Source organism: Sus scrofa, chromosome 6 (assembly GCF_000003025.6).
Source record: "Sus scrofa isolate TJ Tabasco breed Duroc chromosome 6, Sscrofa11.1, whole genome shotgun sequence".
NCBI classification, from domain to species: Eukaryota; Metazoa; Chordata; class Mammalia; order Artiodactyla; family Suidae; genus Sus; species Sus scrofa.
The window spans coordinates 64,146,819-64,170,340 of NC_010448.4; the positions used below are offsets into that span (position 1 = coordinate 64,146,819).

Below are 23,522 nucleotides of genomic sequence, written 5' to 3' on the forward strand. Positions count from 1 at the left end.
CCACCCCGCCCCAGGGCCCAGGGAAGGCTCCGGCTCTGTCCGGGACGCAGGCCGCCACCTCCATCTCTGCCCCTGGCACGTCCTGTTCTGGCCGCAGCGTGTGATCAGAGCTTGGCAGGTGCTCAGCGTGTGGTCAGAGCTTGGCAGGTGGGCGGCTCCTTCTCCTCCGGGGCTGGGTGCCGGCAGGCTCACCCCCTCCCCCGTGCTCCCCACTCCAGAAGTGCCCCAGGTGAGCCACCGACCCCCAAATCCAGCAGCCGCCCTCAGCCATGTATTTTTGGAAAATGTGTGTGAGTCTGGTTTTGAAAATGGAACCTTATTAAATGCGAGAAGGATCTTCTCAGGAAAGAAACCATGTGGCCAATTGTCTGGAGACCTGGAGGACCGCACTCCTCTGCCCCTCCCCGCCCCCAAAGGTCTGCTGGCCACGCAGACCCCCACCCCAACCGGTGCAGGCCGCTGGAGGCCTGCGTGCTCTGCCTCCGGCCCTCGGGCCGCCCTGTGCTCTCACCTGGGCCCCCTGCCCTGGGCCCCCCAGACAGGGGCCAGGGAAGTCCTCTGGGAGGTGGTCACCTTCTGGCTTTTCCAAGAGCCAGTCCCCTTGGCCCCCAGGGTGGTCCTGAGCACTTTGGCCCCCACCCACCGTGCGGGCCCTGCTCCCCGGGAGGCCTTCCAGGGCTGCTGGGCCACACAGCCCTCCCCACCCTGTTTCTGCCTTTTTCCCCGGGAGGCAGCCTGGCCCCCTTGGGGGAAGCAGTAACTGTGCTCCTGGGACGAGGGGGAGTGACGTCTCTCTCTGGAGTTTTGCTGCGTTGGGGGCAGGACTGAGCCCGCATGGGCGGGCGCCCGTCCCCACGGCCAGCGAGGGGGCAGTGCCGGCCGCGTGCAATCCGGCCTCTGCGCGCCTCTCCCGGCAGGTTGTTCCTGGTCATTGAGTACGTCAACGGGGGCGACCTCATGTTCCACATGCAGAGGCAGAGGAAGCTGCCGGAGGAGCATGCCAGGTGGGCACGGGACCGGGAGTGCAGGCCGGGCGGGGGCCTGGGAGCAGCGCTGACCTCACCTCGGCCCTTTCTCTGCTTCCAAAGTGGGACTGGGGGTGGGGGGCCCGACGGTAAAGTTGCCCTGGGGGAGTGACTGTTCGTGGGCTGCACTGCGGTGATCACCGCCAGGGACACAGGGACACAGCAGCAGCGCAGCCCGGGCCTTCTGGCCTCAAGGTGGGCGGGCGCTCATCTCCACGCCCCGTGTAGCTCTTTCCTGCCGTCCAGGCTTTCCCCTTCCTTGCCTCATCCTTAGAGAGCCTTCCATGTGGCCTGAGAGTTGCCCTAGACCCTCCCGGGGCGGGGGGGGAGGCGCGTCCTAACCAGGGAAGGCGCCCCCACACCCCATTCCCTTTCCCAAAATCGTGTGAAACACACACAACCTGAAATTCACCATCTCACCCACTTCTGAGCGCCTAGCTCAGTGGCATGAAGGCGCGTTCCTGTCCTGCAACCGTCACCCCCGCCATCTCCAGACCGTTCTCTTCTTCCCAAACGGATGTCCCGTCCCCTCCCCGGCCCGGCCCCACCCTCCGACGTTCCATCTGGACTCCGGCTCCTCCAGGGGCGTCGGGAGTGCATTACACAGGCCTCGGGCCTCTGTGTCGCTGATGCCACTCGGCGTGACATCCTCAGGGCTCGTCCCCGCGGCCGCGGGCGTCCGTGTCCTCTCTTCCCAAGGCTGAGTGTCGCTGCCCGGGGACAGACCGCGTGTTCTCATCCTCGGCTTGGGATGGACCCTTGGCCTCTTTCCCCATTTTAGCTGCCGGGAGCCGTGCTGCTCTGGCGTGGCTCTACCCATGCCCACTCCAGGCCGGATTCAGTTCTCTGGGGTGTTTATGCAGAAGTAGGATTGCTGGGTCACATGATAATTGGATGTTGAATTTTTTGAGGACCTTCCAAAATTCCAAACTGTTTCCGCAGGAGCGGCGCTGGAGGGGCCCAGCCCTTCCGCCTCCTCGCCGGCGCTTGTTTTCAGTTTGGGGGGAGTTGGCTGGTGGCCTAAGGTGGGGTCTCCTTGTGGTTGGGGTTCGCGTTGTCCCAACCACCAGACGCGGGTCTTGCTGGCCCGCGGGCTCAGCGCCCGCCACACCCTCCCCATTCACGCCCGGCTGCCCAGGTCCTCGCTGGGGGTCTCTGCTGATGACCGCGTGTCGTCGTCTCCTCCCCCCAGATTCTACGCTGCTGAGATTTGCATCGCACTCAACTTCTTGCACGAGAGAGGGATCATCTACCGCGACCTGAAGCTGGACAACGTGCTCCTGGACGCCGACGGCCACATCAAGCTGACGGACTACGGCATGTGCAAGGCGAGCGCCTGCCCCGCCGCCCCGCGTTGCCCCGCCCCGCGCCCCCGCCCGCCGCCGCCGCCGCCTGGGGTGTCTGCGGGCCTCCCTCCTGGTAACGCTCTGTCCCCACAGGAGGGCCTGGGCCCCGGTGACACGACCAGCACGTTCTGCGGGACCCCGAACTACATCGCCCCCGAGATCCTGCGCGGGGAGGAGTACGGTGAGCGCGGGGCTGCGGGCAGCAGGGCCCGGGCGGGGATGCCCAGGGATGACTCCGGAGCTTGGAAGCTGCCTCCCCTGGGGGGGGCTCGACCCCCAGCAGAGGGGAGCGGTGGACCTGCCTGGGTGACCCTGCCTATGGTCTAGCCAGGGGCCCTGGGGCTGGTCCAGAGCTGGGGAGGTTATTGACCAGATGGCGCTAAACACACACCCTGACTTGGCTCCCAGCCCCCCATCACCATCTGCCACAGTCCCCCCCTGTGGTCCCTGTGTTGGCCTGAGTGTCCCCGACTGAGAGCCCTGGGCCTGGCCTCTCCGATCCACCAGCCCAAGGGCTCGGAAAGAGGAAGTCCCGCGTCATGGGTGCTGCCCAGGGGCCCGGGTGGGACAAGGCCGTGTGTGCGCACATGCGTGTGCGGGTGTGGGTGTGTATGTGCGCACACCCCCCATGCTCTTTTAGGTGTTGCTGTTTTCAATGACACACGTAACATATACACTGGCAGATACTTGCAAACATTTTCTTGGCCATTAAAATGGGGGGGCAGGGTGACAGGTATCCTGCCCCTCAGATAACTAGGCCTCCAGGGAGGCGGATACGATTGAGGTCGCTTGGTGGCCGCTCGACAGCCCGTGGGCCAGAGCGGAGTCTAGAGCCCCGCCTGGGCCAGGGATGGCGTGTGTGGTGGAGGCGGACAGCTCCAGGCTTTCAGGGGGCCGCGGGCCACCGTGCTGCTCTTGGTGTGGGAACCGCTTTGCAGCTAATGAGGGAAGGCACCCCAGGACAGTGCACAGAGGGGAGGCCAGGCCTCCCCAGGACTGGACGGCACCGCCGGGGGGCTCCTCCTGCGGCCGCTGTGGCCGCCAGCCTGACGGGCCCGCTTGCTCCTCCAGGGTTCAGCGTGGACTGGTGGGCGCTGGGCGTCCTGATGTTTGAGATGATGGCCGGCCGCTCCCCCTTCGACATCATCACTGACAACCCGGACATGAACACCGAGGACTACCTTTTCCAAGGTGCACGCCCGGGTCGCGGCTCAGGCCGTGCTGCGGGCCCTCCGAGCCCCGCAGGGCGCCCCGCTCAGGCCCTCAGGCTGGTCCCCTTGCCGCCCGCCCCGAGGGGCCCCATCCGAGGCCAGCTCTCCAGAAGCAAAGACCGGGCCGTGGGAGCAGCCGTGGATAGAGGCTACTGCTCCCTCACGTCCACAGAAAAGAACCTGGAGTCCCCACCGTGGCTCAGTGCATTAAGAACCCGACTAGTGTCCATGAGGATGCAAGTTCGATCCCTGAGTCCGGGTTGGGGCTGGGCTCGGCCAGGCCACTGCCCTTTCCAGCCGCACGCCTTGCCGTCTAAGCTGTAGGGCTGGAATTGACTGCCCCTGGGATGCTGGGGCTGGGGGCGAGGCTGTCCCCACAGTGCCCTCTGGCTCTGTGGACGTGGGGACTTGGGGTCGTGGTGCCAGCCAAGCCTCTGTTGGTTCATCCGTGTCATAAGCTCATGTGACCATGTGCACCGGGGCCTCTGAGGCCTAGAGATCTGCTGGGGGGAGGGGGCCTGGACCACCAAGCCCCCACCCTCCTGCTCAGAGAGGCTCCAGCTCCCTGCAGGAAGAGGGGTGTAGGGGGCTGTCCCAGGGAAGAAGCTGGCCTCTCACGTCACCCCGTGGGGGGCAGGGTGGGGGTCTCAGGGAAGGAGCTGCCTCTCACGTCGCCCCGTGGCGGGGGTTGTGGGGGGGTCACAGCTGGCCTCTCACGTCGCCCCGTGATTGGTGTTGGGGGGTCTCGGGCAAGGAGCTGGCTCTCACGCCCTGACCCACCCGCAGTCATCCTGGAGAAGCCCATCCGGATCCCCCGGTTCCTCTCGGTCAAGGCCTCCCACGTCCTGAAAGGGTTCTTAAACAAGGTACTCCGTGGCCCCCGTGGCGGCCGGGCGGCGTCCCTTTCTCAGCGTCCCTGGGGCCGAGGCTCCCCACCTGGCGGGCCCCTCTCAGGGTGGGCTCCGGGACACGCGGTGGTGGGTGGGACCTGCTCCCTTCCTCCAGTGGCCTGTGGGTACTTATTTCTACTTGACAAAATAAATGAGAAGTTACGCCAATGAGGGATTTACTGAGGAAGCTTCATGTGTTGGGAGGAAGGCTTTTCATGAAGCTTCCGCTTCAAGTCACGCGGTGGGGGGAGGGGGGGCGCGCTGTCGCAGGGGGGCGGGGCTGCTTGGCTTGGTGCTGACTTGACCGCTTGAACTCTGACCCCAGGACCCCAAGGAGAGGCTGGGCTGCCGGCCACAGACCGGGTTTTCCGACATCAAGTCTCACGCCTTCTTCCGCAGCATAGACTGGGACCTGGTAAAGCGCATCCCCGGCCGCGCGGGGGGCAGGGCCTGGGGGCGCGGGGCGGGGGGGGGCATCCTCATCCGCATTCAGAACAGGGAGGGCGAGGCTGTGACAGGCCCCTGGGGGGAGGTCCTGAGAGGGGCCCCGGGGAGCGAGCGTGGCCTGTGGCCCTGTGCAGAACCAGCGCCCAGACAAGTGTGTTCGCTCTGGTTTCAAGCTCAGTTTCCCGAAATCCGCCGTGCTCGGTCCCGGACCCTGGCTCGGGCCACGGTCGGCGCGCGGGCCCTCCAGTCTTAGGGCCGAGGCTCCTGGCGTTTAAGGAAAATGGAACCTGATTTGTTTCAAAATATATAAATCGTTGCAGTTACTGAAATAAAACCTTTAAAATATGTTTTCTTGAGAAACAAAGTTAGGTAGCTAATTACGGAAGTGTTGAGCTCTGGCTGGAACCGAATCAGAAGCTCTGGGACCCCTGGGCGCCTCCCTCCCGCAGCCCTCCCTCCAGGCCCCCAGGCACCTGGCCGCACCTGTTACTGTCGCTTTCCAGCCACAGGACTTTCCTGTGTGTGTCTGGGGGTCCTGGGTGGGGGGAAGCCAGGCCCAGCAACCCCCTGGTTCCTAGGACCTGGTGGCCGCTGAGGGACAGGGCTAGAATGTGCTCCTGTCCCCCTGCCGCCACCCCATGCCCACCCCCCCATCCCCAGCCCAGCCCCCGCCCTGTCCCCAGCCCAACGGGGTTATTTTGAAACAGAATCTGATCAGGTGCAAATACACAGAAACAACTTTCAGCGCATTGGCATTTTTAAAGAGACCAGCTTGACTTTTTTTTCATTTAATTTTATTGTTCCACTAGCACAAAGGAGAAATTGGAATACTGATTGCTTTCGAATGGTTAATTATGCAGCTTGGCACACTTGGTGTCCCCTGCCTGGCGCCCATGGGACTCCTCAAGGTCCACACTGACTCCCAGGGGTCCAACCCCGGACCTGGGGGAGCCCAAGGCAGAGCCCCGCCCCCGCAGGTTGACGGCTCTGCCCAGTTCAGCTCCGGCACTGGCCAGGCAGGTGTACCCCACTAAGCCGGGAAGGGCCTGCCCAGGAAGCTCGCCTGTGGCCGCGGGGCTCCCAACAGATCTTGGGCCTCAGTGAGAGACCTTGGTGGCCTGTGGTGCTGTGTCCATTGAAGCTGGTACTTGGTCGCTTGTAGTAAAGCCGGTTCTCAGGTGTGACCTGGGTGCTGCCTTGCCCCCTTAGCTGTCTCTAAACATTTTCCCATGAGCAGATCCACGGCCTGGGCATGAAACGGCGGGCTTATTCCTACGTGGTTCTTCGTGTCATAAACAGGGTTTACAATGAGGCCACATCCAGACCCCAAATGGCGGAGGGAACGCGGGTGGGTCCCGAGGGGTCGGCGGCGGCTCGGGTGCTCTTGGCCATGGGCGCCGTGGGTGTTCGCAGATGTAGACCTGCCCAGTGGCCTGGAAGCGCGAGCTTTTGTGAGGAGCACACGGGGCCAGGGCACAGTGTCGGGGGTGGGGGCACGTGGGGGGACATGGGGGCAGGGAGGGGAAGAAGCACTTTGACAAAATGGGGCTGGGGTCCCTCCTCCCGCTGTGGGTGGAGGCAGCCCGGGCCCCCACGCCTTGGCCCCTGGCTGTTGCTCCCCGTGCATCCGGGGCCTTGGGACAGGTATTTCTTCTTGTAATTAGAGTCTAGTTGGTTTACGGAGTTGTGCCATCTTCTGCTGCACAGCAAAGTGACTCAGCCGCGCCTACATTCTCTTCCTTCCGTTGTCTTCCCTCATGGTCCATGCCAGGAGATGGGCTGTATGGCAAGCAGGGCCTCGCTGCTAACCCTTCTAAATGCGATAGTTTCCATCTGCTAACCCCAAACTCCCCGTTCCTCCCACCCCCTCGCCCCTCCCCCTGGGTAACCCCAAGTCTGTTCTCTGTGTCTGTATTTCTATTTTGTGCCTAGGTTCACGTGTGCCGTGTTTTAGATTCCACATGTAAATGATTCTGTGTGGTCTTTGTCTTTCTCTGACTCACATCACTTAGGGTGAGATTCTCTAATGCATCCATGTTGCTGCAAATGGCATGATTTTGTTCTTTTGATGGCTGAGTAGCATTCCATTGTGTATATGTACCATGGCTTCTTCATTCATTCATCTGTCGATGGACAGTTAGGTTGTTGCCAGGTCTTGACTGCTGTGAATAGTGTGGCTGTAAACATACAGGCGTGTGTATATATTTTTTTGAATTGTAGTTTTGTCCAGATATATGCCCAGGAGTGGGATTGCTGGATCACGTGGTACTTTGCGGTTTTTTAAATTTTTTTATTTATTTATTTTTTGCTTTTTAGGGCCACACCCGCAGCATATGGAGGTTCCCAGGCTAGGGGTTGAATCATAGCTACAGCTGCCGGCCTACACCATAGCCACAGCCACACGGGATCCAAGCCATGTCTTTGATCTACACCACAGCTCACAGCAACACCAGATCCTTAACCCCCTGAGCGAGGCCAGGAATCAAACCCGCAACCTCATGGATCGTAGTCAGGTTCGTTAACCACTGATCCATGAAGGGAACTCCAGGATCGTATGGTAGTTTTATATTTAGTTTTCTGAGGAACCTCCATAGCAGTCTTCTATACTGGTTGTACCAGTTCATGTTCCCACCAAGAGGGAAGCATGTATTATTCGTAGACATGTTAGTGATGGCCACTTGACTAGTGTGAGGTGGCACCTCATTGTGGTTTTATTTGCATTTCTCTAGTGATTAGCAATATTGAGGCTTTTTTCACGTGCCTGTTGGCCATCCGTATGTCCTCTTTGGAGAAATGTCTGTTTAGGTCTTCTGCCCATTTTTCCATTGGGTCATCTGTTTTGTTGCTGTTGAGATGTACAGGTTGTTTGTATATTTTGGGGACTAAGCCCTTGTCAGTCGCATTGTTTGCAACTATTTTCTCCCAGTCCGTAGGCTGTCTTTTCATTGTTTAACCCCCCCCCCGCCCCCAGTTTCCTTGTCTGTGCAAAAGCTTACGAGTTTGATTAAGGTCGTTTTCTTTTTCCTTTTTCGGCCCCCCCTTACGGCGTTCCTGGTCCAGGATCAGATCCGAGCTGCAGTTGCAACAGAAGCCGCAGCTGTGGCAATGCCAGATCCTTAGCCAGGCAGGGAATCGAACCTGCTTCCGAGTGCTCCCAAGATGCTGCCAGTCCCATTGTGCTGCAGCAGGAACTCCCTGTTTGTTTATTTCTGGTTTTATTTCTGTTGCCTGGGAGACCAACGGGAGAAACGATTAGTACCGTTGACATCAGACCGAGTTTGGCCTGTGTTCTCTTCCAGGCCTTTTATGGCGTCTTGTCTCATGTTTGTCTTTAAGCCATTTGGAGGTGGTGTTTTGTGTCTGTTCTGTGCGTGGTGTGAGGGTGTGTTCTAGTTTCACTCATTTACACGCAGCTGTCCCGTTTCCCAAGCACCGCTTGCCGAAGAGACTGTCTTTTTACCGTCTCATGGTCTTGCCTCCTTTGTCCGAGATCAATTGACTGTAGGTGTCTGGGTTTATTTCTGGGCCCTCTCTTCTGCTCCGTTGGTCTGTGTGTCTGTTTTTGTACTAGTACCACACTGTCTTGATTACTATAGCTTTGTAATTTTGTCTGAAGTCTGGGAGAGTGATGCCTCCTGCTTTATTTTTTTCCTCAGGATTGCTTTGGCAGTTCTGGGTCTTTCATGGGTCCATATAACTTTTTGGATTATTTGTTCTAGTTCTGTGAAAAATGTCCTGGGTGGGAGTTCCCGTTGTGGCGCAGCAGAAATGTATCTGACTACCATCCATGAGGATGCAGGTTCGATCCCCGGCCTCACTCAGTGGGTTAAGGATGCAGTGTTGCTGTGAGCTGTGGTGTAGGCTGGCAGCTGCAGCTCTCATTCGACCCTAGCCTGGGAACCTCCATATGCAAGGGTCCAGCCCTAAAAAGCAAAAAAAGAAACAAATGTCCTGGCTAAGTTGGTAGGATCACAATAAGTCTGTAGATTGCTTTGAGAAGCATGGTCATTTTCACGATATTAATTCTTCCAGTCCAGAAGCACAGGATAGCTTTCCGTTTCCTTGAACCCTCTTTAATGTCCTTGACTAACGTTTTATAGTTCACAGTGTGTACGTCTTTCGCCTCCTTGATCCGGTATATTCCTAGGTACTTAATATTTTGGGGTGCTATTTTAAAAGGTATTGTTCTTTTTATATTCCTTTTCTAATATCTCATTGTTAGTATATAGAAATTCAGCTGATTCCTGAACGTTAATCTTGGATCCTGCTAGTTTGCTGAGTTCGTTGATCCATTTGAGTAGCTTGCGGTTTTTTGTTTGTCTTTTTAGGGTGGTACTCATGGCGTGTGGAAGTTCCCAGGCTAGGGGTCAATTGGGAGCCGTAGCTGCCAGCCTACACCACAGCCACGGCAACTTGGGATCCAAGCCACATCCGTGACCTACACTGCAGCTCACAGCAAAGCCAGATCCTTCACCCACTGAGTGAGGCCAGGGATTGTACCCATGTCTTCATGGAGACTAGTCGGGTTTGTTACTGCTGAGCCACAGTGGGAACTCCTGAGTTTGAGTAGTTTTATGTGGAGTCTTGGAGTTTTCTACATCATGTCGTCTGCATACAGTGACGATTTTACGTCTTCTCTTCCCATGTGGATAGCTTTCTTTTTCTTGTCTGATTGCTGTGGCTGGGCCTTCCAGTACCATGTTGAGTAAAAGTGATGAGAGTGGGTATCCTTGTCTTGTTCCAGGTTTGAGCGGGAAGGAGCTGCTCAGCCTTTCTCCATTGAGTGTTGTCTTGGCTGTCGGTTTGTGATACGTGGCTTTTATTATGTCATGTTCCCTTTATACCCACTTTGGTAACGGTATTTAATCACGAATGGATGTTGGATTTTGTCAGATGCATTTTCTGCATCTATTGAGATGAGCATGTGGTTTTTGCCTTTTGTTAATGTGGTGCATGACGTTGATTGACTTGCGTGTGTTGAACCATCCTTGTGAACTTGGGATGAATCCCACTTGGCTGTGGTGTGTGATCTTTTTTATGTGTTGTTGGATCTGGGACAGTTCTGTCTTGGATGGAGACACAGGGAGGTCCCACTTGGGTTCCAGGCTCTGAGCTCACTCAGACCTTCCGGGGGAAGGCGGCAGCCAGCCCCAAGAGGCCTGGGTCGCGTCTCCTGCATCGAGCTGCTCCGAGCCCTGAGAGCTGAGGGGTCTGGGGGTCCGGGGAGCTGGCTCTGGTGTTTTGTCTTGCTCCCAGCCTCACAGTGGCTGCTGTTGGTGGGAACAGATCTGACAGGACGGCCGCACAAGGCATGGACCATGTCTGTCACTTATGGCTCTATCTGAGTTCTTGGGAGCACAGCACATGCCAGGTGGGGTCGGGAGAGAGGGTGTGGTGCTTCCTTGTGGGCGGCATGGCACTGAGCGGCTCTGCCCCAGCAGCCACCCCGCCCTCTGCAAGGCAGCACCGCATCTCAGCCTCCTGAGTGGCTGCTGGGCAGCCAGAGTCTAGATCCTGAGAAGCCCCGTCTCCTGCGGACAGAGCGTTTTGGGGGTTTGCATTCCTTTGGGAAGAGAAACGTGTGGGCAGAAATGACTGCTGATGGCTTGGCCGGGAGGAAGGGTCCCTCCTGAAGCACCAGGGTGGGCAGAGGGACATCCCTGCCTCATCCCGGCTCCTTTCTGAGGGTTCCAAGATTAAGAAAGGAAAACACTCCCACCTCCTATGGTTTAAGTGGAGAGGCTGCTGGGGGCACAGGCCCTGATGACCAGGGCTTCCTGCCACGGCCCCATCCAGGGACCGTGGGGCCTGCTGCCGGCACCTTTCAGCACAAGGAGGCTTTTTCTGACTTGAGAAAAATTTCTCTTTGACTTTAAGAAAAAACAATTGGCATCAAACATGAGGCCTATGTGGAGTTCCTGCAGTGGCTCAGGGGGTTAAGAAGCAGACAGTGTCCGTCTGTGGGATGTGGGTTCTGGCTTCCTCAGCAGGTGAAGGATCTGGCGTTGCTACAGGTCGCGATGCGGCTTGGATCTGGTGGTGCGGTGCCTGTGGTGCTGGCCTCAGGGGCAGCTCTGATTCAACTTCTGGGCCAGGAACTTCATTATGCCTCAGAGTCGCTGTCAAAAGCCATGAGAAAAAGGGTATTGTGCCCAAAATAGAGCTGGGCGCCGCTGGTCTGACTGGCCGCTGTCCTTCCAGCTGGGGAAGAAGCAGGCCCTCCCGCCCTTCCAGCCGCAGATCACCGACGACTACGGCCTGGACAACTTCGACACGCAGTTCACCAGCGAGCCGGTGCAGCTGACCCCGGATGACGAGTAAGACCCGCCCGGGGGGTGGTCCGGAGCCGCGGGGACCGACCCTGAGCCGCAGAGGGCACGGCGTCGGCGGGGCTCCTGCGGGATCTGGGGGGGGGGGATCCTGAGCTGTGGGGGTGGAGTCTCTCGCGGGGTTGGGGGGGAGGAGTTGGGGATGGGGTCCTGAGCTGCGGGGCGGGGCGGGGGCGGAGCCTCCCATGAAGGCGGGGGTGGGGATGAGCTGCGGGGGCGGGGGCGGAGCCTCCCATGGGGTCTGGGGCGGGGCTGCGGATCCTGAGCTGCCGGGAGGCGGAGTCTCGTGTGGGGGCCGGAGGTGGGCCCCTCCCCCCGGGGCGCAGGGTCCCAGCGCGCCTGCGCTCTCCGCGCCTGCAGGGACGTCATCAAGAGGATCGACCAGTCAGAGTTCGAAGGGTTTGAGTACATCAACCCGCTGCTGCTGTCCACTGAGGAGTCCGTGTGAGGCGGCCCTGGGCCCCGGGGCACCGCCGCCGGCGCCCCTGACTCTGCCCGTGACCACAGCGCATGCATGCCAGGCTGGGCCCGAGCCGGTCGCCCTCTCGTCCGGCTGCGCGGCCGCCGCGCGCTGGAGGAATTTGCTTCTCGTGCCTGCGCCGCGGAGACCCCGCGGTGACCGTGTCCAGGGAGAAACTGTCCCCCGATTTCGAAGGTGCACACTTTCCGCAGAACCAGAACGGACCTGCTCCGCCGGGAGAGGTAGCCTGTAATGTCCTGAGGAATAAAGTGTCCCGATGCTGACGAGGCTTCCCTTTGATGCCTTTTTTCCGCGGGTGGCACCGGCCCAGCGGTGTGGGCTGGGGACGGGAGCGAAGTGCCTGCAGGGACGCGCTGCCGCGAAGAGTTTTTACACATCCAGAACATTTTCTAAATGCCGGTAAGTTCCTGTTGTTAACACTGAACACATGTTTTCCCGCCGATCCTGGCAGGAGCCGCTGTGGTCTAACGCCCAGCTCACCCACGTGGGCACTGCTGGTCCCCACCAGAGCCTTAGACTCAGGAGGAAACTTGGAGTCTGGAGGCTCTAAAACACTGCTCGCCAAAGCCCCGGAGACCAAAAGAGAAAAAAAGAAAATTGGAAACTAAATCTGCACAAAATATATTTCTGAAAACACTAAGCAGTGCCTACCTGATGTCTTGTGTTATGTATCAGATTTTTGGAAAATATTTTTATGAGGAACAATGCTCAGAATTAGAAATTTTAGAAAGATGTATGTATGAAGGGCCCTAGCCTTACAGTTAAACAGTCAGAATACGCCCACGGGCTGCACCCTCCTGGCCCAGCTCACCTCTCACTCTGATCACCTGCAAAGAGCACCCAGTCACCCTCTTTCTTAGGGGAAAAGCCCAACCCAAGATTTTCTAGAAAGAGCTAAATCATGTGGGTTTTTTAAGTCCCTGGGCCATCGCATGTGGTGCGGGGATGGACAGAGTGTGAGCAGGGCTCCCCCCACCTGCCGGTCCATCTCCCTGCACCACGTGGCCCCCGTGCGGCTGGCGGCTCCGGGCAGATCATGGTGAGAAAAGTGACAAGAGAGAAACTGCTGCCCGGCTGTGACCCTCTGCTGCCTGGGCTCTCCCTCGGTCTCCTTGGGGTCAGGGCCCCTAGACCCTGGGCCCCTGGCCACCCAAGGTCACTGGACCCTCCGGCCCTGAGTGGGGTCCCAGCTGCAGAGCAGCATCTGTGGAGCGTGGAGATGTGTGGCAACCATCCCCCAGTGGGGACCCAGAGGACCTGCCTGCAGAGACTGACACATGGACCAGGGAGCAGAGCCAGAGCCGCCGTGGGCCTCGCAGGTGTGCAGCCTGGTGAGGCCATCCGGTCACAGACCCGCCATGAGGGCTACACGGTCACTTAAGACCAGTGAGCGTGGGACCTGCTGACATCGCCTGCAGTGGGCAGAGATCCTGCTGCGCCCAGGAAGGGGCCACAAATGGCCTCGGGAGCTCCCCTTTCTCCCAGCGGGGGGCTCTGAGTTTGTTCTGATCGAAGGCATTTCTTTCAGTGTCAAGGTGTCACCAAGTAGCTTCCCGGTTCCCACTGTGGTTGCTCGTGTGCAAAACGCATGCGTAACCTGTGCTCCCGAGGAGGAGACTGTGCTGTCCCTTGTTTTTATAAGTTAAAGATGAAGGAGGTGTCGGGGTGGGGCCTGGACACAAATCCTCGTGTTTTCGAGCGGCTCCGTCTCCACAAAGGTGTCCTTTCTGCAGTTCCTGCAAAGTGGTGACAGCAGCACCGCAAGGCAGGGACACTCCCCGCGGTTTTATAGTCTTGTACCGTGACCAGCAGCGAGGTGGAAATTCCCACCAAGGCCACGGCCACTCATGTCACGCATGGCCCTGAAGACCTCGGCAACAGACTCACTGTTATTTCCATGAAAAGTTGTGTCTCCAGGAAGCAAAGGGTTTTGAAGCTGTTTTTTTTTTTTTTTTTGTCTTTTTAGCTATTTCTTGGGCCGCTCCTGCGGCATATGGAGGTTCCCAGGCGAGGGGTCGAATCCGAGCTGTAGCCACCGGCCTACGCCAGAGCCACAGCAACATGGGATCCGAGCCGCGTCTGCAACCTACACCACAGCTCAGGGCAACACCGGATCGTTAACCCACTGAGCAAGGGCAGGGACCGAACCCACAATCTCATGGTTCCTAGTCGGATTCGTTAACCACTGTGCCACGACGGGAACTCCTGAAGCTGTTTTTTAAGAAAGATTTTATTCTTTAGAGCAGTTTTAGGTTCACAGCAAAAGTGAGGGGAGGGTACAGAGTCCTCGGGGCCCCTGTCCTCGTCCCCAGCCCGCAGAAGGGGCACTGACATCTGGGTCACAGGGTCTGTGGTTTGGACCCATGTTTGACACGCGTGTCGTGGAAACACCCCTGTAACCCAGGGTATTTTCACTGCCCCCAAACCCTGCGCTCTGCCTGCAGACCGCCCACTCCTCCCTAAGCCCTGGCAGCGACTGAGCTTGGTAGCATCTCCGCAGTTTTGCCTTTTCTAGAACGTCCTGCACTGGGACTCACACAGCAGGCAGCCTCTTTAGGCCACGTCTCTGGCTGAGTAACTGCCCTTCCGCTTCCCCCATGTCTTCTCGCGGCCCCTCAGAAGGTGTCTTTGAAAGGAAAATACAGCTTCTGGAAGAAGCCTGGCCTTCCCTTCCTGCCCGTCCTGCTGCCAGGGCCGCGGCCACGTGGCGGAGGTGGAGACAAGGCACTTCCAGAACCCGTGGGCTGACAGCCCGCGAAGGAAAACCACCTCCACCCGCTCTGGCCCCATTTCCCAGCCGCACAGAGTCTGCACAAAACACGGCCAAGCAGGAGGTGTCACCGGCTGGCCAGGTCCCACCCTTAAGGTCCCAACTCACGGGGAAGCTGCTGCAGGCACTGACAGGCACCTGCGGCTGCAAAAGGAACAGATTCACCCAGGGGATCAGAACACGGTCATGAGATGTGAGCTGAGCCCATGCAGCCAGCAGGACGTGTGCCCTTGCGCCAGCTCCGGCACAGATACCCACACTGCTCGGGACAGGATCCCTGCCGCCTGCCTGGGGCTGGTCGTCTGCCGAGTGGCCTGTCCACCTCAGCCAGCGCCCTGCGCAGCATCAGCCAAAGAGAAAAAAGGACCCGCTGTTTCGCTCTGGACCCAGAGAAAAGACGTGGCTCCCGCACCGACACGCTTTTGCAGCAGGACTTCAGCACGCGGAGCGGAGGCCTAGCAGCTGGGGTGCCGCTACCACCCGTCTCCCGCGTTCTCCGCCAGGCACCGGGCCAGGTGGCCGTCGATGTCCAGTGGGGCCAGCCTGCGGAGGAGAGAGGGACACGCTGGCCACGCTCTCAGAGAAACCGCGGGGAGGAGCCACCAAACCAGAAAAGGCCTTTCCAGATCCTGCTCCCTGGGCCCAGGGGCCCCGGCCTCCATCTCTGCTCAAAAGCATCCCCCAGAATCATTGGAAGCACAGTTTTCTAGGGACAGTCCTGTTTCTGCATCCAGCCCTAACTGGGACCCTCCCGTGGCTCTGTGTGTCTCCCTGCCCCCCCGCCCCAGACCTGGTCCCTCAACAGTGTCTCCCTGTCACCTGCAGTCTTAGGCCGTGGCCTGACAAGGGCACACGCCCTCCTTTTTAATCAAAGGGAAGAAGCTGCTAGAAGCATTCCAGACACATGGAGATCCAGCCCCCCCCCCCCCCCCCCCCGCACTGACTACTGAGATCCTAGGCGTCCGGCTGGAACCCCCATCCCCAGGGGGCTCTTCCAGGCCACGGAGGAAAGCAGGCGGCCCAAGAACGAAGCCGCCCCTACGAGGGGGAGGAGGGGCTGGGGCGCCCTGACAGCATCAGGAAGCCTAAGGGCTTCCTCTGCCAAGAAAACCAACGACCCTCAGCACTCCCAGCAGTATCTCCATCCCCGGGTTTCTTCTGAGGCTGTGAATCAAGAGGACTTGGAGTTTTAAAGAGCATTCGCCGCTTCCTGGGGAGGGCCAGGGGGCTGGTGTTTGCAGCCCACAACCAGCCGAAGCACCGGTGCAGGCGAGAGGCGTGTGCGGTGAGATGCTGCGTCTGGAAATGGTTTGCAAATTCTCGGTGCTACTAGCTGTGCAGGCATCTTGCCCCTCCGGCCAAGCCTGACCCTGCGTGCGGGCCGGGGGAGGCGGTGCTTCGCCCACGCCCACAGCCTGCTGCTCCCCTTGCCCCCACCCTGAGCCGTCAGGGGGCTGTGTGGAAGGGGTGCCCTTCCGCCTCACCCACCACACCAGACTCCCAAGGGCTGGGTGCAGGGAGACGTCACCCCTGGAGGAGCCTGGATGTTTGACTCCAGCCGGTTTCTTCTCTCCTGCGTGGTTTTGTGCTACATGTTTTGATACCTGGTTTGATGACTTTTTGTCTGTCATCAGCAGCTAGTTCTAGAGGCCACTCCCTTCACCCTCCAGGGCTGGTTTTGCTTCTGGAAGACGAGGGGTGTAACTCAACAGTCTCCAGGCCACGGGATACAGACGAAACCTGCCATCCACCTGCTTCACGTGACCGAGCTTCTTGCTGCCATCCTCACCCCTGTAATCCTATAGCTGTGTCTTCAGCTATGGGACACGTGGCCCAGATGCTGGACAGTTGGAACTTAACTTGTTTGTTTGTTTGTTTTTTAGGGCTGCAACCGCAGCATGTGGAAGTTCTCAGGTGAGGGGTCCAATCAAAGCTACAACTGCCGGTCTACACCACAGCCACAGCAATGTGGGATCCAAGCCACATCTTCGACCTACACCACAGCTCATGGCAATGTCCCCTCCCCAACCCACTGAGCAAGGCCAGGGACTGAACCCACATCCTCATGGATACTCGTTGAATTCGATTCTGCCGCGCCACCGTGGGAACTCCCATGTCACCCTTACTTTCAAAAGGTATAAAAATATATGCCGAGTTTTTTTTGTTGTTGTTGTTTTCGTCTTTTTGCTATTTCTTTGGGCCGCTCCCGCGGCACATGGAGGTTCTCAGGCTAGGGGTTAAATCGGAGCTGTAGCCATTGGCCTATGCCAGAGCCACAGCAACGCGGGATCCGAGCCGCGTCTGCGACCTATACCACAGCTCAGGGCAACGCTGGATCGTTAACCCACTGAGCAAGGGCAGGGACCGAACCCACAACCTCATGGTTCCTAGTCGGATTCGTTAACCACTGCGCCACGACGGGAACGTCCTATGCCGGGTTTTTAAAAAGAAAAAAGCATCTCTGGACACTGAGACACCCCACCCCAGGAAGGTGCCGTGGGCGTATAACAGAACCACTCAGTAACCCACCCTCTGGCCTGGCTGGGCCCTGAACGCAGCTGCAGCCAGGGGACACCATTGCCACCAAGTTCCCAGATGTCAGGTGGACCCAGGCAGAGCCAATTAGGGGCCTCCCTGCCTTCCTGCGCTGCTGGCCCAGGGGTTGTCAGGGGACCAGCAGGTGGGCCTCCGCCCCTGAGTCCTGTGACCTCCCACTGATCTGCAAGGTCTCTGCACTTTGTTTGAAATGCCAAACTGGAGCTGGGGGACCCCGGCCTTCCAAAACTGGCCGTGGCTTCCAAACGGGGCAGCAGAGGGGAGGGGAGGCCCAGGACGGCCACTCACCCGCGGGTGAAGTCAGCCTGGCACATGGGACAGCTCTGCAGGCTGGACGGCCCCTCCACGGACCTCTTCCCCTCGGAGGGCAGCTCGTCCGGCAGCTGCTCCTCGGCCCTGGGGGTCCTGAGGGGCTCGGGCACGAGGGGTCGTCGGGGGGACCGCGCGGGGGACCCAGGGCGCCCCCCGGCCCCGCGGAACACCCGGTACGAGCGGCCTGGGTCCCTGCCTCGCGCTGGGGGCGGCGGGAAGGGCGTCCAGGAGAAGGTCTCCGTTCCCACGGTGAAGCTTTCCATGGGCGCGCGCTCGGGGCTGCGCCTCGGCTCCTGCAAGACCGGGTCGTCGGACCGCGCCGGCCGCGGCCGCCCCTCCCCAGCCGGAGACCCGGGGCCACGCGGGGGTCACCGCACACGCACCTGGCCGGGAAACGCAGGCAGCGGCGGCAGCTCGCCGTCCACGCTCAGATCCGCGCTCGCCACGCGCAGCAGCTCAGCCCACAGCCGCGCACACTCGCCGCCGTCCGGGGGAGACCCGGGGGGGTCGCTGCGGGGCCTGGGGCGGCGAGAGGCGGAGAACTCGGCGAGGGAACCCAGAGGACCCGGGAGCGGGGCTGGGGGCGGCCCTGGAGGGCGCGCTCAGCGGGGGAGGAACGCGGACAGAGCGGCTTGGCCCGGGTTGGGGATGCACCCGCGGGAGGGATCGGTAGGGAAGAGCAGGGCGGGCGGGACCGAGGCGGGTCCCAGGAAGCACGTGGGGGGGCTCGACACCCGGCCACTGCTCTGCCGGGGAACACGAGGCCCCACCCAGGTCGCTCCCCGGTCCCGCCGCCCCAGCCTCCAGCCTCCCCAGCCTCACCCGACCCTCGAGGGCGGCCTCCGGCGGCTCAGGCTCAGCCTCGTCCTCCGCGCCGCCTCCATATGCGCCCGCAGCCCGCGCGCCTTGCGGAAGTGAGCGCGCGACCGCACCCCCGGCAGGCCCCGCCCCCGGCAGGTCCGGCCCCCGGCACAGGCCCCGCCCCGAGGCCCCGACGCACCCCGCCCGGAACTTCCCCACCGCCTCCCCACCCCCCGCCCGCACGCGACCCCGCCCAGGAAGCACCGGGCCCCTCCCCACTCCCGACGTGCGCCCTGCGCCGTGGCTCCTACCCCGCCTGCTTCGGACCCCTGCCCGCCTGGGCGCTGAGGGCGTCCGCGGGGGGCCCCCACGATCTGCTCCTCAGGCCATGCGATGCCCTACCCTTTGTGACAGTATCAGAACGTGTCCCGACCGCAAACTTTGGGGTGACGGAGGCCAGGCTTCGTCCCTCCACCGCGGAGGTGGCACTGAGGTGGGGAGGCGGCCTGGCCTTGGGGGAGCCGTTTTCCAGCTGAGCCGGGCACTCCCCCCGTCACCCCTCAGGCCTAGGTCTGCAGAGGCCTCCGAGGAGGAGAAACCGGGCAGGAAGACAGCTGGGGCCCGGCGTCCCCACCGCCGGCTTCCAGGCGTGTCCTGGTGCTGCCGCCTTCCTGCACATGGCAGCTCTGAGCCTCCGTTTGCAGCTCAGACCAGGTCGTTTCCTTACAAGAGCAGGAGCTGAGTTTCCTTAATTAAGAAATAGAGTGCAAGGACCAAGTCCGGGCTGGGGTCCTCGGCAGCGGGCGGGGCCTGGAGGGGGCTTCCTGGTGCCCGCCAGCACTCTCACCGAGCCACCTTGCAACGCGCCGCTTGGTGGCAGCAGACGCCCAGGCACCCTCAGTGTTCCCGCTGGTGCCGAGCTGGTGGCCTGCGCCCCGCGATCACGGGGTTGGGATGCGAGGGGACGGAAGGGCAGGCAGCTCCTCTCCAGACCGCAAGCAGATGCCACGGGGACTCCCGGCTCCCCCAACCCCACAGCTTTGGGGCTCTGCTCTGCGCCCCCTCCTGCAGGGGCTCCCACAATGCCGCCCTCCTCAAGGCACAGCCCCTTCTCCAACCCCGTGTCGGGGTGCCCCATCTGGGGCACATGTCCCCACGTCGAGACCACCCAGGAGACCAGTCGTGTCCCCTGGGGCTGCCAAATCCTAGCCAGGACGGTTCCCAGTGCCAGCGAGCCCTGGGGGTCTCGTTCCTGGAGTCTGCCAGGTGCACGTGCACGAACAAAGGGAGCTGCTGTCACGGGTGGGCTCAGGGCCCGGAGGGGGTAACCTGTCGGCTCCCAGGTGTGAGGGCTCACGGGTGCCAGCAGACCGAGGACGCCAAAAGGCTTGTGTCTGCAGTTCCCAGACACAGCCCCACCTGCCCTGGCTTTGGCTTCTGCTGCTTCAGCGCTTCCTGGCAATGTCACCGTACTTCTGAGCACCAGCCGTGGGGACGTCCAGGAGTGATACCCTGCCTCGGATGGCCAGCGTGTGTGCCTGGCCTTGGGCAGTGCTAGGAAGCTACTGCTTCTCCCCACAGGGCCCCAGGAACCCAGCCCTGGGGGCTTCAGCATCCCAGCCTCCACTACAGACCACACAGCTGTTTCCCCGGCCCTAGACAGGCGGCGAAGTGGGAGCAGGGAGGGTCCTGGTGGACCCAAGACAGGGGCCGGGAGAGCGCTTGTGCCTCAGAGGTGCAGGCCCCAGGGGCTCTTGGGCGGGGCTGTGCCTGGCTCTGGCCTTCAGCACCCACTCTCTTTTGGTCTCAGCCACCCGCTGTGGGCCAGGGTGGGGGGGCCAGGACTCAGGCCAGGCCTGTGCTAAGTGCCAGGCCTCAGAGCCATGCTTGGTGGGGGTGGGGGTGGGGGGAGGCAGAGCCACATGTAAAGCTGTCTCCTGGGGCTTCTCCTCTCTGGTTTCATCCAGCTGCTGGGGATTAACTCCCCATCACCACTGGACCTACAGCCCGGGGCGCTTCCACAGAAAACAGGCCTGGGGTGACCCCTGTGCCAAGCCCGTGGCAGGTGCCGGCGCCTGTCAGGAGCCCTGCTCCTGGTCCCCTGGGCCGCCGCTCTCCCGACAGCTGCCCACCCGCCTGCCGGGCCTGCACGGGGTCCTTCTGGAGATGAACAGGGACCCACCTTGTACCAGCTGTCCCGGCATCACCAGCAAGACGCCATGTGGGTGGTGGGGCTGGAGGAAGTTTAAAAGTTGAACTTGATTGAAAGGCTCCCGTTTTCTGAGCCATCTGCTCCAGTACAGGCAGCGGGCTTTACTGGAAAATAATTTCTGATGGGGACGGATGCTGGCGACGAGGAAACGAATTTTTCACAAGCCGAATTCGTGTTTACAGAGAAGATTTCAGCGTTTTGGAGGAGGCGCCCCTGCAGCAGCGAAGCAGAAAGGGCTCCAGTGGGCGGGGGTGTCAGGCCCCACCCTGCAGCCGCGGGCAAGACCCAGCTGTGAGGTCCCCTCCCTCACGCTCTCCCTGGCTGGGGAAGCGGGTACCCCTCCCGTCCAAGGCACCTGCCCCAGACTCAGGGGGACATCCGCAGCCAGTTGCTCAGGGGCCTGACCCTCCCCGACACCTTCCAGTCCCCAGGGTGACAGGTGTCCAGGCCCCTGGCATCCTCGAGCCCTCCCTCCTGGGAGCGAAGTTTGCCGCTGATGGCACTGAGGCCTCGACTCCAAGGCCCGCCCGACTACACGTCAGTGGTCTCGGCCGAGAGCCACTGGCAGGCTCAGGGTCTGAGCCCCACCCCCATCGGCTTCCCCACCCCATCCTTTGATTTTGAGGGGGCTGGTTCTGCTATCAGGGCACTGGGCAAGTGCCGTCAAGACAGCACAGGTGGGCAAAGGCCTGCAGGCACGCCCAGCCCACTGGCCGCACAGCCTCCAATTTCCAAGTGAAACCGTGGGTTGGGGCACATGCTCTGTGCAACTGCCCCACTGGCAGTGCCCGCCAGCCGTGAGGACGGCCTCGAGGGCTGGGCACCCCCTCTCCGGACCCCGGCCTTCAGACGCAGCCATGCAGCGGGCTGTGCCGGCCTCACCTGCTGGCCTGTGGGGGCCAAACAGGCAAGCCCGCCTGGAGCCAGGCAGTGGCATTCATGGGTGTGCAGAGTGCCAGGCAGACAGGCTGGGTTGAAACAGTTACCCAGGAAACATCGGGCGATCCGTTGGGCAGCAGAGCAGGGTGCGGGCTGCCCACCGGGGTGAGGGCCAGGGTGCCCTCGGTCCCCTTCTCGAGGCCCCTCCTCACGGCCATGGCCGGCGCCTGTGTCACCAAGGACCTGGAGCCACGGGGAGCCTGAGGATGAGTGGCAATGCAAGGCAGAGACCAAGCTTTGAGGATATTGGGTGGCCAAACAGTGTCCCCCCAAGTTTGTGTCCCTTGGGAATCTGTGAACGTGAGCTTATTTGGAGTCATGTTAAGATGAAGCCATTCTGGGTTCAGGCTCCCTGATCCGGTGTGGCCTGTGTCCCTGCAAGGAGAGGGCTGTGTGGGCGGAGGGTGGAGGGAGGCGGCGAAACCCCAGGGACACCTGGAGCCCCGAGGCCGGAGGATGCTCCCCGCCCCACCCGCACCCGTCCCTGCTGCAGGGGGGCGGGGCAGAGACACCCGGAGTGGGAGCTAGTGGGTCCCGACGTTTAAAGCCCCCTGGGGGGCCTTTGTGCAGCAGCCACGGACCCGGCCGGCCCTGGGACTCAGGCCTCTCTAGGTCGTCACCTGGCACCAAGTGCTGCTGGGAGACCCCCAGGCATCTTCAGGCCCCGCTTCTTGCCCTGGGTCCTGTCACCATCCTCCAGAGCAGGGACGCTGCTGCCACCATGGCTGAGACGGTGGCCCAGCTCCCACTGTCCGGGGAAGAACCGGGATGGGCGACACTGGCAGGCCCCTCCCTCTCTGCCCTCCCCCGCCCTCCCCTCCCAGAGAGCCTGTCCGTGGACTCTAGAGGCTTCTCACCTCCTTACTGCAGATCTCCTGGCCGGAACCTCAGCTTCCCAAGATGCCCACCTGTCACCCTGACTTCCGACCTCCTGCTCTGAGGGAGTCTGAGTGTTCTGATCCCCTTCCTGGGGGTCCCCTCGGGCGGGGCCATCCTCAGGAGGCAGGGGTCCCCATCTGAGGAGCTGCTGGCGTCAGCCGTGTCCCCCCCTCCCCCCGCTCCCCTCCTCCTCCCGTCACAAGGGCACAAAGGCTTTAGCCTGTCCCAGTGTGGACACGGAGGCCAGGTCAGGGGTCAGCAGACAGCTATTCGACCTCCCTGGCAGTAAAGGGTAGGGGTTTGTGGGACGGGCTTGCGGGCACAGGCAGAAAACTGCCTCCTTACCCCGCCCCCAGGGGCCAGTCCCGGAGGTGTTTAACGCGCCCTCTGAGTCTTTGGCTGCCCAGAGGTGCCAGCGGCAGCCACAGGACACGGGTCATCTGCCTGAGACCCCACGGGGACACCAGCCCCTCCAACGGAAGGGCCCGTGTCACCTTTCTCCGCTGCCAGGTTGAGGGCAGCAGTTGGTCTGGGCATAACTGGCTGTTGGTTGTCTGGCCCGGGGGGGCCGAAAGGGGCCAGGCCAGCTCTCTGCCCGAGACCCCGGGCCTCACTGTCCAGGAGTCGGGGACAGCCAGACCCCGCATGCTCCGCCCACTCCCGTTGCCCTGGGCGCTGAGCCTCCTGCCACGGGAGCCTCCCCAGGCCAGAGGCCAGCCCAGCCCCTGAGTGTCCCCTTGGAGGCCTGCAGGGGACTTGGCCAGCGGGAGCTGTGGCTGGCGGCCCTGTGGAACCGCTTCTCTGAACTGGCCTTCTTCCTGCCTGAGCCCAAGGTGGGGCCGGGACGAGTTGGAATCAGGCTGGAGATGTCCACGGGCAGCCGAACCCCCTCGGGCCTCTGAGCCTGGCTGCCCTCCTCCCACCCCCTCCTCAGCCACTCTGCAGGCCAGGCCTGGGCTGCAATCCTGGCAGGAGGGAGGGAGCCGTCCAGGGAGGGAGCTGGCCTCTCCCAGCTCCTGAGGCAGCTTCGGGCCCATCTGGCCGCTCAGGAAGGGTCTGGAGAGTGTGCAGGAATTTAAGAAAACCCACAGAGCTCGGGGGGAAGGGGAGTTAGGGACACGTGACTCGTTTGGGGGTCCTTCTCAGGAGCACAGCCCACCATGGGCAGTGGGCACCTTCCGAGCTGGCGAAGCCCACCCGCTGAGACAGCAGCCCCACCCCTGCAGATGGAGGTGGGGGGGGCCTACCAGCTGGTCCCCCCTCGGCGGCTCATCACCCCTCCCCTGCTTCCTCCTTTCTCCCTCGGGGACACCACGGGCTCCTC

General features: G+C 61.3%; 2 protein-coding genes across 2 annotated transcripts in view; one reads left to right on the forward strand and one right to left on the reverse strand.

Moving 5' to 3' along the window:
* Positions 1 to 12,369, forward strand: part of PRKCZ (protein kinase C zeta) — a gene marked incomplete at its 5' end in the record, with an annotated part of 85,845 nt that extends 73,476 nt beyond the window's left edge. The window contains 8 exon segments of the mRNA NM_001204374.1: positions 918 to 1,004; positions 2,218 to 2,353; positions 2,465 to 2,552; positions 3,443 to 3,562; positions 4,369 to 4,448; positions 4,798 to 4,887; positions 11,121 to 11,236; positions 11,609 to 12,369. Coding sequence (NP_001191303.1) covers positions 918 to 1,004; positions 2,218 to 2,353; positions 2,465 to 2,552; positions 3,443 to 3,562; positions 4,369 to 4,448; positions 4,798 to 4,887; positions 11,121 to 11,236; positions 11,609 to 11,696 — 805 coding nt within the window. The 3' untranslated portion in view covers positions 11,697 to 12,369.
* Positions 13,942 to 22,845, reverse strand: FAAP20 (Fanconi anemia core complex associated protein 20). Its single transcript, XM_021097589.1, is given in 10 exon segments — positions 13,942 to 15,042; positions 17,344 to 17,660; positions 17,751 to 17,886; positions 18,190 to 18,566; positions 20,173 to 20,328; positions 21,047 to 21,255; positions 21,258 to 21,310; positions 21,312 to 21,624; positions 21,947 to 22,067; positions 22,693 to 22,845. Coding segments are annotated over 10 exon segments (1,905 nt in total). The 3' UTR covers positions 13,942 to 14,972.